Source organism: Semicossyphus pulcher, unplaced genomic scaffold (assembly GCF_022749685.1).
Source record: "Semicossyphus pulcher isolate SPU_LCO1_2020_fin unplaced genomic scaffold, fSemPul1.0.p SCAF_16, whole genome shotgun sequence".
In the NCBI taxonomy this organism is placed as follows: Eukaryota; Metazoa; Chordata; class Actinopteri; order Labriformes; family Labridae; genus Semicossyphus; species Semicossyphus pulcher.
Window position 1 is genome coordinate 12096593 of NW_027211670.1, and position 17118 is coordinate 12113710.

The following is a 17118-nucleotide window of genomic DNA, read 5'->3' on the forward strand; positions in this document are numbered from 1 at the left end:
AGTCAATCCACAGGGTAGTCTGGCGAAGGGTGAGTGTCAATTCCATCTTGATGAGCTTGGCTAGCTGAGCCCCAGCCAGTGCGGCGCAGAGTTCCAGGCGGGAGAGAGATTATTGCCTTCTTGGGGTAACCCTGAACCTGGCCATCACGAACAATGTGTGGATGATACCTTCCTTCAGTAATGTAAGGTAAGCCACTGCACCACAGGCCTGTCCTGACGCATCGCAGAACACGTGGAGGTCATATTCCAGGTCTGCATCGCCAACAGGAGCAGGTAGGTAGCAGCGTGGGATGGAGATTGTGCTGAGATGGTGCAGCTCATCCTCCCAGGCGCTCCAGGCATCTATAAAATCCAGAGGCAGGTCAGGGTCATCCCAGTCCCTTCTCTTAGACCATAGCTCATACTGGCGACCTTCCATGGTGCCTGAACAAACAGTTGAAGACCAGTCTTGGTTTACTGTTGTGGTGTACCAAGTGATGAGGGAGGTACCAAGACTCCTCTGACTGATCTACCTCCTCAGGCTCCAACTTGGTGACGTATCCTGTTAAGCTTGTCAATCTCTGCAGAATAGCTTTTTTGGACCTTTCTTGAGTCTTCTCTCTGTGCTCTTCAAGTTAGCTGTGATGGATTGGATAGAACCTTTCAGCTTGGGTGCCTCCAACTTGTGCAGGAGGGGGTAGCGTAGCGCTGAACTACCTCAATGTCAACCCGTTGAGTTTGGTTCTCAAGGAGGCTTACAACTTCTTGTTCCTCTCTGGAGTGGATGACTATCTTCTCGCTCCGATAAGGTAAGACATCGAGCTGCCACAATGTCTCTATGTTTCTGTAATGAAGTCTTCTGGACTGGTCACCAAAAGGAAAAGGCACTGATGCATGGATGGTTGGCTAGGATCACACCCCTCAGCACCTTGTAGAGCCCACCCGAGGGCAGTATGGATGGCTCTGTGGCAGTTATGAGGTGAACATGATCTGACCCTAGAAGCACCAGAGGTCGCATGTTGTGGAGAGGGAAACTTTCGCAGATGAGCATGTTGTCTCTGGAGCTTCTTTTCTGGGTAGCTTTGCTCCGCCAAGTCTAGCTCTGAAGCAGTAAATGCACCCTGGACCTTAAAGCGTTTCCTTGTATTGTTCTTGGGGGAAATCTCAAAGGTGACCTTGGATCCACTGACTTGAGTAGTGTCAGGTCATACAGTTCTGAGGGCAAGGCTATCCTGCTCAGCAGCCAACTGGAGCTGCTGTACAGCAGTAGGTAGGATCATGGTCCGCTGAGCACCGTCATCCAAGACTGCACCTCTCGGAGGTGCCCGATGGAGGGTTGATTGACCTATCTTGAGCCACCACAGTCACTGCAGGGCTTCTTAAGGTTGCATGCCTCAGGTACATGAAAGTGGGCACACTTCAAGCAACGCTTTTCCTCCTTAATCCAGGTAACAAGATTCTTGGCTGATTGTTCTTTAACGCTGCGACAGCGAGTAATATTGTGTTCTTTACTGTTACAGAAAAGACGCTGCACCTTGGGTGGCTTCTTCGATGTGGACTGTATGAGTGAGACCTTGGGCTCTGTGGTCTCTGCACCATGGTAGTCTGTTATACCTTGACTTTTACTCTTGACTGGAGGCTTCTCCTTTCCACTGGTTGGGGGCGTCTCCTGTTGGTAGCGTTTTACTAACCGGCTGTGGCTCTGACTCCTCTCTGGTTAGGTAACCTCCTGCATTTGGCTCTAGTGGTGCATAATCTGGGACCTGTCTCTTAATACAAGGCTCCGTGTTATATGACTGGCTAATCTGCTCAGCGAGGGAACGGGGAGGATAGACTGGAGGTGTGCTGTGACAGGTCCCTGTGGTAGGTGGTCCTGGTGGAGACAGTGCACCCTCTCGATGTTGAGGGGCGTCATCTACCTCTTACTCTTTTACGTATGACGAGCTGTGCTCCATTAACTCCTGATGACGACGCTGATGTTTCTCATACTGAGCTAGTTTGCTGATCAGTTGAGCTATTGCAGCAGCCTCTTCTCTTTCCTATCCAGAGATGGACTTGGCTAGTCTCCTCAATGAATCCATACTCAGAGGATCAGCCTGATCCACTCCGGCTTCCTCCCACAGTCCAAAGACATGCTTGTAAGGTTAATTGGTGACTCTGTGAGTGCGAAAGGTTGTCTGTCTCCATGTGTCAGCCCTGTGATTGACTGACGACCAGTCCAGGGTGTACCCCGCCCTTCGCCCAATGACAGCTGGGATAGGCTCCAGCCCCCCGCGACACTGAACAGGATGAGCGGTATAGATAATGGATGGATGGATATTGGATGGATGGCTTGATTACGAAAGGAGAGCAGCTGTGTTATCAGCTGAACTGAGTGAGCTAATGATGGGTGAACAGGCAGGTGAGGTGAGGAGAGAATTACTGAGACCCAAACAAAGATCAAACTCTCAGAACAGGTGAACAGCATTTTATTATTGCTGTTTGGAAATGTCAAACAGATCAAATTTCCAAATACATAATGAAATTTCTAACCATGAACACAAAGATAACAGGACCAAACACTTGAGTGTATGTTATAAATAAAATCATAAAATGCAAACATGACATTAAAATGATTTGCCCTCAAGTCATCTTCTCACAATCTGTAATTTGCAGTTCGTCGCTGAGTAAAGATATGATTATTAAAAAGTGTTTCAGCTCAAATAAAAGGTCAAACTGATTAACAAAGGTCGAGATTTTTTGTGCAGTTTGGGTATTCTTCTTCTGACCCGTATCACTTAAAAATCTGCAATACCTTTGCTACATTTAATACAACGTATTGATACTATTTGTACAGTCCGCTGTAGCAGCCACAAACAACTGTTTAAGTGAGATATGCAATCTGTGATCTATGACCATAATCTATTTGAGAATTCATACGTATAAGAAGCATACAAAAACAGAGAAAAATGTTGAAACTTGAGGAAAAGTTTAGGAGTTGATAGAACGATATCTGACCCCCTCGTCCTCCTCATCATCCTCCTCCCCCTGGCTGAGCGGCTCTCTGTCCGACTCTCTCTCTGCCTGCTCTGACCTCTTGGTCGTCTTGTTCAGGGTCCCGCCCTGTAGAAGAAAGACAAGTATTAACTGAATGTACTGTATGTGGTGTAAACTCAGCTGACCCACAGAGCATATACATTATATAAAGAAGCAGTGTGTTGTATGTCTGACCTGTCTGTGGTCGACAACATTGAGCAGCACTGAGGTGATGATGCAGCTGATGGTGTTTGCCAACATGAAGATCATCATCCTCTGCCAGCGCCACAACGGGATCTTAGTTTCACTTCACAGGAGGAAACAGTGGAAGTGAGTAAAACTAAATCAGTGCACTGAGATCCTGATCTGGATTACTTCCTACCTTGACTTGGTGCCTAAAATCTGCCCAATAACCAGGTTGGACACCCCGACTCCAATCATCAGAATGGAGGCGGCCAGACCCATGGCCAATCCCAGGGTCGCCTGAGGAACCAAAAGGGGGATAGACGGCCACATGCTCGCCTGGAGTACAGCACAGAGAGTTTAAATGAAGACAGAAACATGATGAAGAATTTAACAGTATGGATTAATAAATCATAATCTGGAAAGTGTATCTATTTTCTCCTTTGGAACTAAACTCACAGTGGCAAAGGAGAAGGTGATGCCGAGCCAGATGGTGGAGACGAGAGGAGGGACGAAGGTGAAGGCGAGGAGTCCAAACACAGGCAGCGTGAGGACGGCACAGGCCACTGTGAAAACGCCCCGCAGGCCCACATAGTCCTGAAAAATACATTAGAGAATGTCACATGTTGCACTGACGTACCTACTTATTTTATATCGCTTCAAACTAAACAGGTTCATGTTACTGATACTCACTATGAGGATGCCCACGCCGGCTGAGAGAACTAGTGAGCTGTCATAAACTGCCCCTGCGATGTACGCCGCCTCCCTCTGACTGTACCCATCATACTTACCCTGAATGAATTTACTGAAGAGAGAAAATAGAGAAGCATGTTGCTGTTTAGGGTCACATCAATACAGTGCTTTATGTGAATAGGTAAGGTAAGGCAAGTTTATATAACACCTTTAAGACACAGGAAAGTGCTTTAAAGGGGTATAAAAAACAAAAATTAAGAAAACATTCAAATTGCAGTAAAAGCAAAGAAAGAGACATTAAAAACACAAAGCAAAATTTAGCCACAAGTTATGTATGTGCTTTATTAGAAAGCTGCAGTGAACAATCATGTTTGAGCCCTGATTTAAATGCACTGAAAGTTTAGGCAGGTCATCTGTATTTATGAGGCAAACTAAAGGCTTGGTTATTCTTAAAACACTCACTAAACCTGTCACAGATGAATGAATCATTCATGACTTACAAGTAAATCAGATATGTATTAAGGTCTAAGACCATGTCATGCTTCATAGACAAGAAATAATTTAAGTAATATTTTAAAATACATCCTTTGATTCACAGGAAGCTGGTGCAGTGATTTAAGAATCAATGTAATGTGCTCCACTTTCTAAGTCAATGTGAGGACTCAGCAGCAGCTGTTTCATAGACTTTTCACTAAGGGACCATTACAAACACAGTACAGCACCCCTTCAGTGGCCTCTCAAAAGAGTTTGTGGTGACGCGAACAAGAGGGGCCATGCAGTATAGAGACTCCAGGGACCCCAAAGTAGCAGCAGCTGGCATTGATGTCCGCACAGGCAGAAAGTTGAGTGCTGCCAGAGTGTTGCAAGTGAAATGGAAAGGAATGGCTAAGGCAGAAGGCCTTTGTTGGGACAGTGGCTAAAGTGCAATCAGGCCTGGGGTACTTTTCAAGCTGCCAGATTGGCAAAACAAGAGGAAAGGAGCGACAACATCTCCTCCAGGAAGAAGTGCGTGCAGGCATAGAGGTCGCACGAGTCAGCAAGATGGTGGTACTAAGTCAGCAAGGAGCCTGGAAAACACACTGCAGCAGAAGATCACTTGGTCAGATGTCTGGCGGACTGACATCTACCGTCAGATTCCTAGTCCAATCTGTCTATGACACCTTACCAAGTCCAGCAAACCTTCACACATGGGGCAAGAGTGAGACTCCTTCCTGCCCTCTGTGTGCTGGGAGAGGATCCCTTCAACATCTTCTCAGCAGCTGCCCCAAAGCCTTGGCCAATGGATGTTACCACTGACACCACGACCAGGTCCAGAGAGAAAACCATCCCTTTCCTCAAGGCTGGAGAGAAGCCTCATTCTCTACCACAGGCAAGATCCAGCCGACTTTCCTCAGCCCCAGATTGGCAGCTGAGAGTGGCTATTAACAAGCAACTAAAGTTTCCAGATCACATTATATAGACAAGACTCTGCCCAGACCTGATCATCTTCTCAGATTCCACCAAGCAGGTGATCATGTGGGAGCTGACTGTGCCCTGGGAAGAACACATGGAGGAGGCTCATGTGAGGAAGCTTGCCAAATACCAGCAGCTGGTGGACTGGGGCAGAAACCTGTGAGCCAGTTGAAGTGGGCTGCGGGGATTTGCTGGGCACTCTATCTGCACGGCATTGACAAGACTGGGAGTAACCGGAGCTGCAAAGAGGGGGACCATACATACAATCACGGAAGATGCAGAAAGAAGCCAAAAGGTGGATTTGGAATAAGAGGGCAAGCCCGTGGATTGTTGCTGCTGGGATGCAATCCGGGACTAGATCAACCCTGGATAGGTCACCTGAGCGAGGGGGTCTGATGTTGAAAGACCTGAAACCCCTGATAACCCCAGGAACATCACTGATGATGCATCCCAGCGCATCCTAGAGATCCTAGAGAGTATCTTACAACCATTGCCAAAACATTTGGTCCTTGGAGACGGATCAGTGTGGTCACCGTGGGATCAAATAAAGATGGATCAGCACAGCAATCCACGCCCTGCAGATGCCCGTCCCCTCTGAAAGACCCGGCCACCAGTCTGGATTATGCAGTCTCCCTTCCAGCACAGCAGCAGACTCCCCGTACTCCTCATCAAGCAGCTTACCCTTCAGAGCAGCAGTGGCCCTACTACAGCATGGAGAGATATGGCAGGACAACGCTTCTCAACCCTTCAATGCTAGATGTGGACTGGAGCGTAGTGCAAGGAGCAGGAGCTAGATGGTCACATCAGCCCGAGTATACAGATCCCTTGTTCTGCAGTACGCCTGCATCTCCTCGGCGGAGGCCTGCAACAGAGACATCACGTGAGGTCCTTGAAGGGCTTCACATGCTAATGGAAGATAATCAGAGGCTGCACATCAGATGATGGACATGCACAGGCTACTACCTGAATCACCACGGCTGCCGCTGACAGCCTTCCCCCTTCAACAAATGCCTGAGCCACTTCAGCAGCAGCCCTACCTAGAGCAACCCCTCTTACTCCCACCACCAGCGCAAGCTAGTGGTCAACCTCTGCCTCCAGGAGACAATGATAATTGGCCACTGCCGCCACCCCTGTAACAGATGACACCCGACTACAGACAAGCCATAGAGCACACCAGCAGCAGAGAAGCGGCCCCCTAGCAACAAGCAGCCAGAGAGGATGACATACTGCCGCTATTGTAGCAACACACTGCCCTTTCTCAACCAGTGTGCAAACTTTGCACAGCTTTGGTCACATGCACCAGTGTAAAGTGTAAAAGGAAACATCTGCAAGCTCTGCACAGCGTGAACATAAAACCTGAAGCTGATAATACATTCTGCCTCGTCAGCACAACTAATGACGTCCTGTACCTGGATGATCCTGGGTGCAGCCAGCTTCTACTCAAAATGAGTAGTGCTGCTGCACAACGGTCAACATACCTTAGAGATACATGCTATACTTGAGGATGGGTGGGAGCGAACTATTCTCCTCCCTGCAGCAGCACAGAGAATTAAGCTTACTAGTGAGCCAGAAAATCTGGTCCTCAGAACTGTAAGGCAGGAACTCAGGGTTCTGCATGGCACAGCTGTTTCTTTCTCCATCTCGCCAGCTGACCAGCTACAGAAGTCCTGAAAGATATTCAGAGCATTCACCGCTGATCAGCTGGGTCCTGCCGAGCACACATACCCCATAAAGGCCCTGCAGAGAAAGTACAAACACTTCAATGGCCTTCCTCTCCAGGCACTGAACAGAGTGCACCCCCTGCTGTTGATAGGGTCCAATTACCCCAATCTTATTACCCCAGTGGAGCCTGTGTGCCTGGTAGCACCAGGGGGGCCAACGGCAGTGAAGACGAGACTGGGCTGGACACTTCAGGGGCCAACAAAGCACATTAAGCAGCAGTCAACAGTACAACAGTGCCTGCACATCTCCACCCTCTAACCTACTGCTGAGCTCCTGCAGAGTGTAGAGACTGTGGCAGCTCGATGTCTTTCCCTACAGGAGTGAAAAGCTGGTCACACACTCCAGGCAGGATCAGAATCAGTCCACCTGCAAACCACACAAGTAAATGTTGATGGGATACAGCGGTACATCAACCCCCTCTTCAGTGTCAAGAACATACCACATCTTCAGGCACATAAGGAGGCTGTGTTAGCCAATCTCCGCAGCACAGAGAGGCTCCTGCTGCGAGACCCTCAGAGAGCAGGGCTATGCTGTGAAAGTATCAGACGAGGAGGTGATGAAGACACAACGGAAAGAACAGGATTGTTTTTCAATGTTCCTACACACTGCCTGGCCCCTCCCTGAGCTTCAGTCTGATGGGTGTCCTGTTGTGCTTCAGATCGCTGTCAGCAGCAATATCAAGTATTGGAGATTGTGATAATTAATGCTGGGACCACTACACAGGTAGTAATGATGTGCACTACACGCGATACTATCCCACGTGAACAATGAAGGAATCTGTTTATAACTTACTTTGTGATGTACCCATTCACCGGATGACGTGTTCTGCAGCTGTGGCGCACTTTAGGTTACAGCTATAACTCCCATTCTCAGCTGCGCTAAACTAGGATCCCGGGAAGTCCAACAAAGTGCCTGATTGAAATTAACAACATAAAAAACCCAGTCTTATCAAATAACAGGGAATTTACAACATCATGGGTATGTTCCATCAGGTGAGGCTGCTCCCTGAGGACAAATCCCTGCTTCGCTTCCTGTGGCAGGACCTGAAGACAGAGGAACCCCCCAGCATCTACATGGCAGGTCCTGCCGTTTGGAACCACATGCAGCCCCTGCTGTGCCACTTTCACGCTGCAGAAACATGTGTTTGACCACAGCCAGCCAGGCGAGGATGTTCAAGTGTCCATAGAACAGTCCTTCTATGTGGACAATTGCCTGCAGAGCCTCCCCTCTGTGGGAGAAGCACAACACCTGGTGGACAAGTTGACATCACTGCTGGGTACAGGTGGATTTGAGCTACACCAGTGGGTCAGAAACACTCCTGAGGTCATTAGCAACCTGCCCAGAGAAGCCAGGTATGAGAGCAGCAGGTTGTGGCTCAATGAGACAGCCACCGACCCACAAGAGCTAACCCTGGGACTGGGGCTGGCTCTGCAATTCCGACACCCTGAGGTCTGAATACCGTATGCTGGATCGACCAACACCCACCATGCAAAATATATACAGAGTCCTGGCACACCTGTACAACCTCCTGGGATTCATCCTTCCCTTCACAATGTGGGCCAAGATCCTGGCACAGCAATTGTGGGACAAAAAAAGAGACTGGGATGACCCGTCACTGCCTGAGGATCTGCTGCAGCCATGGCTGACGTGGGAGGAGTTTCAGCATCTCACAGATTTCACTGCCGTGCTGCCATGTGGGCCCTGAGATAGACACTTCAAACCTCCAGAAAGACTTGCACATCTTTGCTGATCATCAGAGAGGGCTTATGGCTCAGTGGCCTACCTACGTGCAGAGAGCCCACAGGGCCGTGTGGAAGTGTCTTTTCTGACTGCCAGATCCAGAGTGACCCCGAAGACACAGCAGTCAGGGCCGAGACTGGAACTGTGTGCTGCACTGGCAGCTGCCCAGCTAGCCACACTGCTGCAAAAGGAGCTGACTATGAACATCCGCGACGTCATCTTCTGGATAGACTCCACAACTGTCCTCACATGGCGCCAGTCAGACTCCTGTCAATACAAGGTTTACGTAGGAACACGAGTGGCCAAGATCCAGGAGCTGACTGACTGCCAGGGCCTGGAGGTATGTGGACTGAGTCAACAACCCAGCTGATGACCCTACGTGAGGGAAGAGACTACTGGAACTGTCTGGTAAAGAGCAGGTGAAGTCACGGCCTTGCCTGCCTGCAGCAGTCACCTGAATTCTGGCCCACACAACCAGCCACAGGAGAGACAGAGGATTCCGTTGAGCTGTGAAAACCTAGTGTCTGCTGCCTCACCATTACCGTCCAGACTTCTCTGCTGCCAGACACCAACCAGTTCTCCTCCTTCAGAACGCCGAGCCAGTCTTTCTGCTGAAGACTATCAGGAAGCAGAGAGAGGTCCTGAGACAAGAACAGCAGGATAGCTTCACTGAGGAGTTCAGTCTTCTGAGTGCCGGTAAGCCAGTATCTGTGACTGGAAGGCTGCTCGAGTATGACCAGACTGTGAGACTCAGCGGTGTTGGAGGAAGGCTTTGCCGCAGCGACCAGCTTGAGCCAGATGCCATCCACCCAGTAGTCCTGGACCCTCGGCATAAAGTGACCCAGCTCATCATCCAAGACCTAGACAAAGATCTTCGCCATCCAGGATCAGAGCACCTCTTTGCAGAGTTGTGTTGCAAATATTGGATTCTGCATGGCCGTGAAGCTGTGAAGCGCCACCAACACTCCTGCCTGGACTACCAGAGGTGGAGAGCCACTCCAGTTGTGCCCAGGAACTGTCGCAGTCCAGATTGAGGCTGCTAAAGCCCCCAGTTTTTCTCCATTGGCATGGATAGTTTCGGTCCATACTGTGAAGATTGGCCGTCACTACGAAAAGAGGTGGGGCATACTGCCTAACGACACGCGCAGTGCACCTGGAAGTTTTGTCAAGTAAGGACACAGACTCCTTCCTGAGAGGCAGAGAGGATGGCATACTGCCCCTGCCAGCAGAGCTCTGGTATGACCAGGGCAACACCTTTAAGGCTCTGCATCCCACACTCCAAGATCATCTGGCTAAACACCAGATCATGTGCATCACACTTTGGAGGGGTCTGGGAGAAAGAAGTGAGATCTGTTAAAGCTGCCCTGTACACCACCATCCAGACCCAGACTGTTCCAGAAGAGGTCCTGAGGACTGTACTGATTGAGGTAGAGGGTATTTTAAACTCTAAACCATTGGGTTATATGTCAACAGATGTGGCAGATGCAGGCAGTGCCGAACTAGCTGGCTTAGCAGCAGCCACTCAGAACTGCAGTATGCAGCTCCCCTCGCAGATGAAGAGGTCTGATGCTGAGTTGGTAATACAGTTCTGAAGAGTGTGCCAGGGTGAAAAGACGACAGTTTTTGTATTGATCTTGAGAGTGTTTGCTGTGCTCCATTCCCAGCTCCTTATTAGACTGTAACCACACACACACACACACACACACACACACACACCTGCTCAATAAATATATAAAAGGAACATCTTGTCTGGTGTTAACAACCAGCAAAGTTAGACAGTCCTTTATTCACCATCACCAAAATAGTACATTCAAAAACATGTTTTATGTATCTTATTTAGACAGAAATATCTTCAGCTAAAGTCTGACGACGATATAGCCTCTGGGGACAACGGTGAATGTTGTTGAACGGAGGTCGGATCAATAATTTCTGATACATTCGAGGAAGTCGGGAAATCTAAACACTGAACGGCTTTCATAACACAGTTTGTTTGAACAGATTGTTTGCTGAACTTGCTGCAGATGTCTGTTTATAGAGATTAATAAGAAACTAAGTGATTGACAGATAAATATTACTCGGACTTCAAGTGTACTACAAACGGAAACCAGAACACTTGCCATCCCTGAACTCCATGTCCCTGTGTCCCTTGTTTCAAACCAAATAGCTGTGTGTGTGTTTGTGTGTGTGTGTGTGTGTGTGTGTGTGTGTGTGTGTGTGTGTGTGTGTGTTTGCGTGTGTGTGTGTGTGTGTGTATGCTGATGGCTCTACCTGGCATCTGCGATGAACGGTACGATGACGTTGTAGAAGAACATGCTGGTGAAAGCCAGCAGCCAGTATCTGAGTGACAGGAGCTTCACATCCTGAATCCTCTACAAAAACACACTAACATATAATTTAGTTCACGTTATCACTTCAGTGCACACCCGAGCAAACAAACGAAACACACTGTTCATACCACTTTGCGGGACGCCTCCTGGATGGTGCCATCAAGACCGAGCTGCCTCATTCCAACCTTGTCCAGAGTGCTGACTAAAATGGCTGAAGTGAAGCCCAGCATGCACAAAATAGCACCTAGAAAACAAGGAACAATGAGCAATGTAGCAGGAGAAACATCCCAAAACCTTCTTTTTAAAACATTTTGTTATCATTCAGCAGTGTTGTGACCAAGTCATCTTTGCTCAAGTCCCAGGTATGTCCCCAGTCATTTGGTCCAAGTCTTTTTTCTTGGCTAAGTCAAGTCACAGGTCATGTCAAGTCGAGTCCCAAATCAAGTCACTTTTTTTCCACCCAAGATACAGCACTCTAACCTGTAGTATCTGGTCTTCATAAAGAGAAAAGACAAGGTATTAGTAGCCCGTCTAATGATGATATTATTGGCTAATTTATATAACCTGTTCAAAAAGTATGACAGTGAATTGTATCTGTATTATAATTATTGATATTCAGTAAAATAAATGTAATCAAGCAAAAACAAATAGCTTATTTATTTAATATTCCCTCCCCATCACTTTTAAACAGTGAAATACTGACAGCTAGAATACAAGGTCAAACACAAAACAAATAACCTAAATTGCGTTCAACCCAAAAAATATCCTCTTTTTAAAAGGGTTATTTAATTCGTTTTTTTTCCTTCACACATTTTTGAATCCAAAAGTGAGGACTCTTGGCACAGACGCAGCCATGATGATGGTCTGGTCTTACACCATTTTGAGTAGTAAGGAGTTAAACTGACGAGGCTTCTCTTTGGGGAAAAAACATCAGGTAGTGGGAGTCTTTGATGTTGCCTGTTGCCATAGTGAGGAGTTTGACTGACAGCCAGTCTTCCAATCATGACAATCACATGCTGGGGAGCTTTTTGAGTCGTCCAATCATGATTCCCAGTTTGCGCTGCATACATACTTGATAGTTAGACAGAAACTTGACAACATTGAATTATATAATTTTCTATATTTAAAGTAGAGATGAAACGGCATTTCGAGAGTATCTAGCTTCCGTATCGTGACGTATTTCCGAGTGAAACAGGACATGCAGGCGGGTCATATCATTAGAGGGATTTGATTTGATCGTTGAGAAGTGGGCGGAGACAGACGTTCTCCACAGCGCAGTAGCTAGCTAACTGACCGAGCGTTCTTGGTGCTCTGCGGCTAAATGTTGCAGATTGATTGACAGGTGGATGGATATTATTGGTTGAAATTGGTTGGTCTGAGCTTACGTAAGCACATGTGATATTTTATTTTACAGGAAGAAAAAATGATCGGATTTTGATATAAGAATATGAAGAAATGGATTTTCTGTAATTTTTTTGGCCTATAGATGCACAGTAATACCGTGGATGTGATCTAAAAGGATTAAAATGAATTATTTTTCATTTCACCTCGACTTCAACAGCAAACATTCAAACTTATAGACACACACAAGTCATCCGAGTCATCATGCCTCAAGTCGAGTGTCAAGTCATTTATTTTTTGACAAGACAAGTCGCAAGTCATCAAAACAGTGACTCGAGTCCAAGTCACCATGACTCAAGTCCACATCTGTTATTCAAAATGCCTTAAACTTTGAGGTTTCCTTCCCCTCTTTACCTACCTCCCCAGAGCGTCCACTGCATGCCGTATTTCTCTTCAAACCTCTGGGTGAACAAGAAGTTCAGGACTGAACCGAGGCGAGAGAAAGCTAAGGTCACACTGAAAGCTAAAGCTAGCTCCTTCCCTTTGAACCAGAAGGCTGCGATGCGGCTCTGAACGACTGATAATGAAGATGAGAGAGTGATTAAGAAACATTCCTCTGGTTGGATTTAGCAAAGGATGTGTTCTTTGGAAAGAGGTCTTACTGAAGAGAGATCCGTTCCCTGATCCGAACAGCAGTCGGCCTGTGAGCATAAGAGGCAGCAGGTAGGGAGTTCCTTTAAAGTGTGAGCCCAGTGCAAAGAGCGAGGAGCCCAAAACACACAGGAAAGAGAAGAGAAATACTCCGACTGCAGAGAGGAGGAAAGGAGAATCAATTCACCACGAGGAACATTACATAAGTCACTTGTTTGGTTGTTGTTTTAACAGATTTAAAGATAAACTTACAGCGGTTTCCTAATTTATCAAGCAGGAACCCAGCAAGGATCACAACCACTGCACTCCTACAGATATTAGAGAAGAACATTAATTGTTGCTCTTTTAATAGATCAGTGTGTTACAGCAGAGTCAGTGTGTGTGTTTGTGCACTTACGTCCAAGCATATATGGCATAGAGAAGGTTGTACTGCTGAGGGCTCATCCCCAATCCCTCCACACAGTCCACTGTCCCATTGATCACTGTAGCATTGGGACATGTCAGGTTCTGTCAGATGAGGGGGAGCCAGTGATTCAAGTTATAACGTAAGCAGCAACAAATGGAGGAAAGTCTTTGGAATTACGACTCTTAGCTATAACTTTAATGTTGGGTTATGTCGACAAATCATTTTGAATCTGGTCTGCAGTGTTTCGTCTTTCTAACTTACCCCTTGGAACTGATCCTGCAAAACACTGGGGATGTCGAAGCAGAAGAAGGAGCCAAATGTGAGCAGGCAGTTGAAGAACAGCACCACAAAGCGGTAATATGCTGGGAACATAAAGAATGGCTCATTAGTTTTTCCTGGTGTGTTTAACTGAAGAATCTAGCACAACCGTCTGAAAAACAAACAGGAAAGAGAAACCGACACCACTGAACATATCATTATTTCAGCATGATGATTTATAGTTTAATATCTACAGAATATATAACCACAAAATATGTGAATACTTTGGCAATAACTTACACTAAAATGTCCCCTATTAATTATCAGCTTTAACATACTGCTTTTGAAAATATTAAACCAATATAAAAGCTTAAAGAACGCCTCCATGTAACAGAGTTAAAGTGCACTTTGTTATTGAGGTTTGTTTTCAATCTGTATTTGACAAGTTTAATTTTAGTCCATATTAGTCACCATCGCAAGATGGCAGCGCCTATCACAGGGGCTATTTTGGCACCAATTTCATACAGTGGGAGCAGATGGAGACGCGTTGTCCATCTATATATACAGTCATTGGTTTATACGATGTTTTATTGTGATGTTATGGGCGCCATTTGAGACACAGCGGCTTGCCTAGTGTCATGTGATAACGGTGCGCTGCAGAGTTTTCCGAGGGTAAAATCTTTCATTTTGCATGTTTAGGAGCCGAGGTTCAGAAACGAAGAACAGAAGGCATTAGATATCCAGCCACGTGTGCCTTTTTTACTTTGTCCAGTAGGTGTCATTGTTTTTCCTCTTGTGTACTGTTGCTCATGGTTTTGAGAATATTTACTGTTTACTGTGTTTTTCAGCCAATTTTGTGAGATCTTGGCAATTAATGTGCACAATAACTAACATATATACTTTCATGTTATTTGAATGTATGTCTATGCGTATGTTTATGTGTGTGCATGGCTGAGGGAGCTGAGGTGCAGAAACGAAGAACAGAAGGCTTTAAAGATGTTGTATCGTCTTCTGCCGGAGCAAATAACTATTGGAGAACAGTCCATGAGTCCCCCCTCTCACATCCGTTACATCCATACCGTTTTTAAAGCATTTCTTACATATTAAAACACTCTGTTTTGTATAATAATTAATGTCAGTTAAAGATTTTATACAAATAACTTTAACTTCTCATTGTGCACAGTTAAGTCCAAACTGTGGTGGAAGAAGTACTTTTAATTTAACTTAAGTAACTGTAGTAATACAACAGTGTACAAATACTCTGTTACAAGTTAAAGCACTGCATTCAAAATCATACTTAACTAAAACTACATAATTATTAGTATCCAAATATGAAAGTAAAGAAGCCTTAAAGTTCTTATAATGCAAAAACGTCATAATAATGTAGGCCTATATTGTATCCCTGAGTATAATTAGTGATGCATTCAAGTGTAAATTGGTACATCTAGCCTACATCAAATTCTTTATACACTGCCCGGAAGATTTATCTATTGTAAAAATCACAATGTATTAGCTCATATATTTCATATGATATTAATACATTTTATCTGCAAACAAACAAGTAATTAATGTCGTCAAATAAATGCAGTGGAGTAAAAAATAAAAAGTAGTGGAAATACTCAAGTTAAGAACAAGTACTTCAAAGTTGTACTAAAGTGCAGTACTTGAGTAAATGTAACATTCCTACACTGAGAAAATCACATTTTAATAGGGGACTTTGAAAATAAATCCTGGTTTTGAACACATATTATAACTCGGAGCGATGGGAAACCTCTTGTGAACCTTCCGGCGAAAACAAACATGTTTTGTTAGAGGAGCTGGCTTCGTGTTTAGTAGCCTTCATAATACAGCGAATGTAATTTTTGATAGCAAACCATAAGTCAGTCACATGAGCTCTTTAAAGACACTTGATGTATAAAATGCTGACTTAGTCATTCAGTGCAAAATTTGGTGACTGAAGTCATTTTTGGAAGATAAAACTAAACTCAGACGTACCTTTCTCCGCCGGCTGCTTCATAGTGACAGTGACTGTACAGGAAAACTTTCAAATCACATCCTTGAGTGTTGTTTACATTAAGAGGCTGGTATAGCAGGCTGCGTTCAGGTTTGCCGCAGCTCTCTTCCTGCTTCTGTCTGCAGACCTCAGCTCTAAAACCACATGGATCGATCCTTTCTAACGCAACGACGCAGCCTGAAGTTTACAGATCTGTGCATGCAGCGAATCTGCATCGGCTTTGAGCACCTCTGTGGTTTTTTTCCACCCCGAAAAAAAACTTTATTTAAGAACATTTCTAGTTGTTCATACGACACTATTTTCCCATGACAACGACGAGGAAAACGTGAAAATAAATATCTAGAGGGCAGAGAAAATAAATGTAAAATACAGACAATAAGTGACGTACTTTGTGTGCCTTAACATTAAATAGTGAGATATTTCATGAAATACATTTATTTGTCTTCTTTGATGTCCGATATATATTTTAAAATTGTCTCGTCACATTCGAAATTTGGGTGGATATTATGACTTCTGTAAGTGAAGTGGTTTAAACATCCTTTTAAAATTAAATTAAGTAAAATTAATAAGGAATCTATTTGTGTTCAGATTTACATAAGTCACACCTTCAATGTAAGCAAATAATTCAATTAAAATATCCTTGGGAACAAAAAGCAAATCAATTAAATACATGTTAAATCAAATTAATTTTGGATAACACCAATAACAAATCTGTTATGTAGCATTTACCTTCCTTCAGATTTCTAAGTTAGCCTCTTAAATCCCTACTTTTTCTTTCTTTATTACTACTTACCCATCTGCCTTATCTGTAAAGCACTTTGGGTCAACTCCTGGGATGTTTTTTACGTCCTACATAACCTTAGTGATTTAGATTGATTCAACTCGCACAGAAAATTAGGGGTATAAAAAGGAAGAAAAGATGGCTGAATAAGGTTAAATTCATAACATTTAAGGGTAAAACAAAAGAAGACATTTTTTTTACCAATGGTACACCAGATAAAACAGTAAGACTAACTAAGCAAAAAAAATAAAAATAAAAAAATATTATGGATTAAGCCTTAGTAATGTTTATGTGGTGTTATGGAGCCTAGTCATTTAAATTTAAAGCCACTGTAGTAGTATTCACCACCACTTTCTGACTACACTGTAGTTTATTCATTGCAAACAAATGTGTAAAGAGCTCCACATACTGGCTGTAATGTGTTAACAATTCTAGTAGAGTATGTAGAGGGAATTTTCTTTCTGTCATAGCCGTTAACTATTTATAGGATTGCCCTGCACAGTCTCTGGAACGGGAGGAATTCACAAAAACTGGCTTGATTACTAATGGGGAGCAG

General features: G+C 44.9%; 1 protein-coding gene across 1 annotated transcript; it reads right to left on the reverse strand.

The window, feature by feature from the left end:
* Nucleotides 1-2949: 2949 nt before the first annotated feature.
* On the reverse strand, nt 2950-15784 carry LOC138593979 (lysosomal dipeptide transporter MFSD1-like). Its single transcript, XM_069665066.1, has 13 exons — nt 15763-15784; nt 13771-13871; nt 13501-13610; nt 13356-13411; nt 13115-13258; nt 12871-13029; nt 11240-11355; nt 11053-11153; nt 3871-3982; nt 3637-3774; nt 3377-3516; nt 3190-3301; nt 2950-3081 (listed from the first exon to the last, which is right to left on the reverse strand). The coding sequence occupies exons 1-13, from the start codon at nt 15782-15784 to the stop codon at nt 2950-2952; spliced, it is 1443 nt and encodes a 480-aa protein (XP_069521167.1).
* Nucleotides 15785-17118: the final 1334 nt, after the last annotated feature.

Coding starts and splice junctions, on each gene's coding strand:
- LOC138593979 (XM_069665066.1), bottom strand. CDS start 15,784: ATGAAGCAGCCGGCGGAGAAAG. Junction 13,412..13,500: donor TATGCCATATATGCTTGGAC/GTAAGTGCACAA, acceptor TAATATCTGTAG/GAGTGCAGTGGTTGTGATCC. Junction 3,517..3,636: donor TCACCTTCTCCTTTGCCACT/GTGAGTTTAGTT, acceptor GCTGTACTCCAG/GCGAGCATGTGGCCGTCTAT.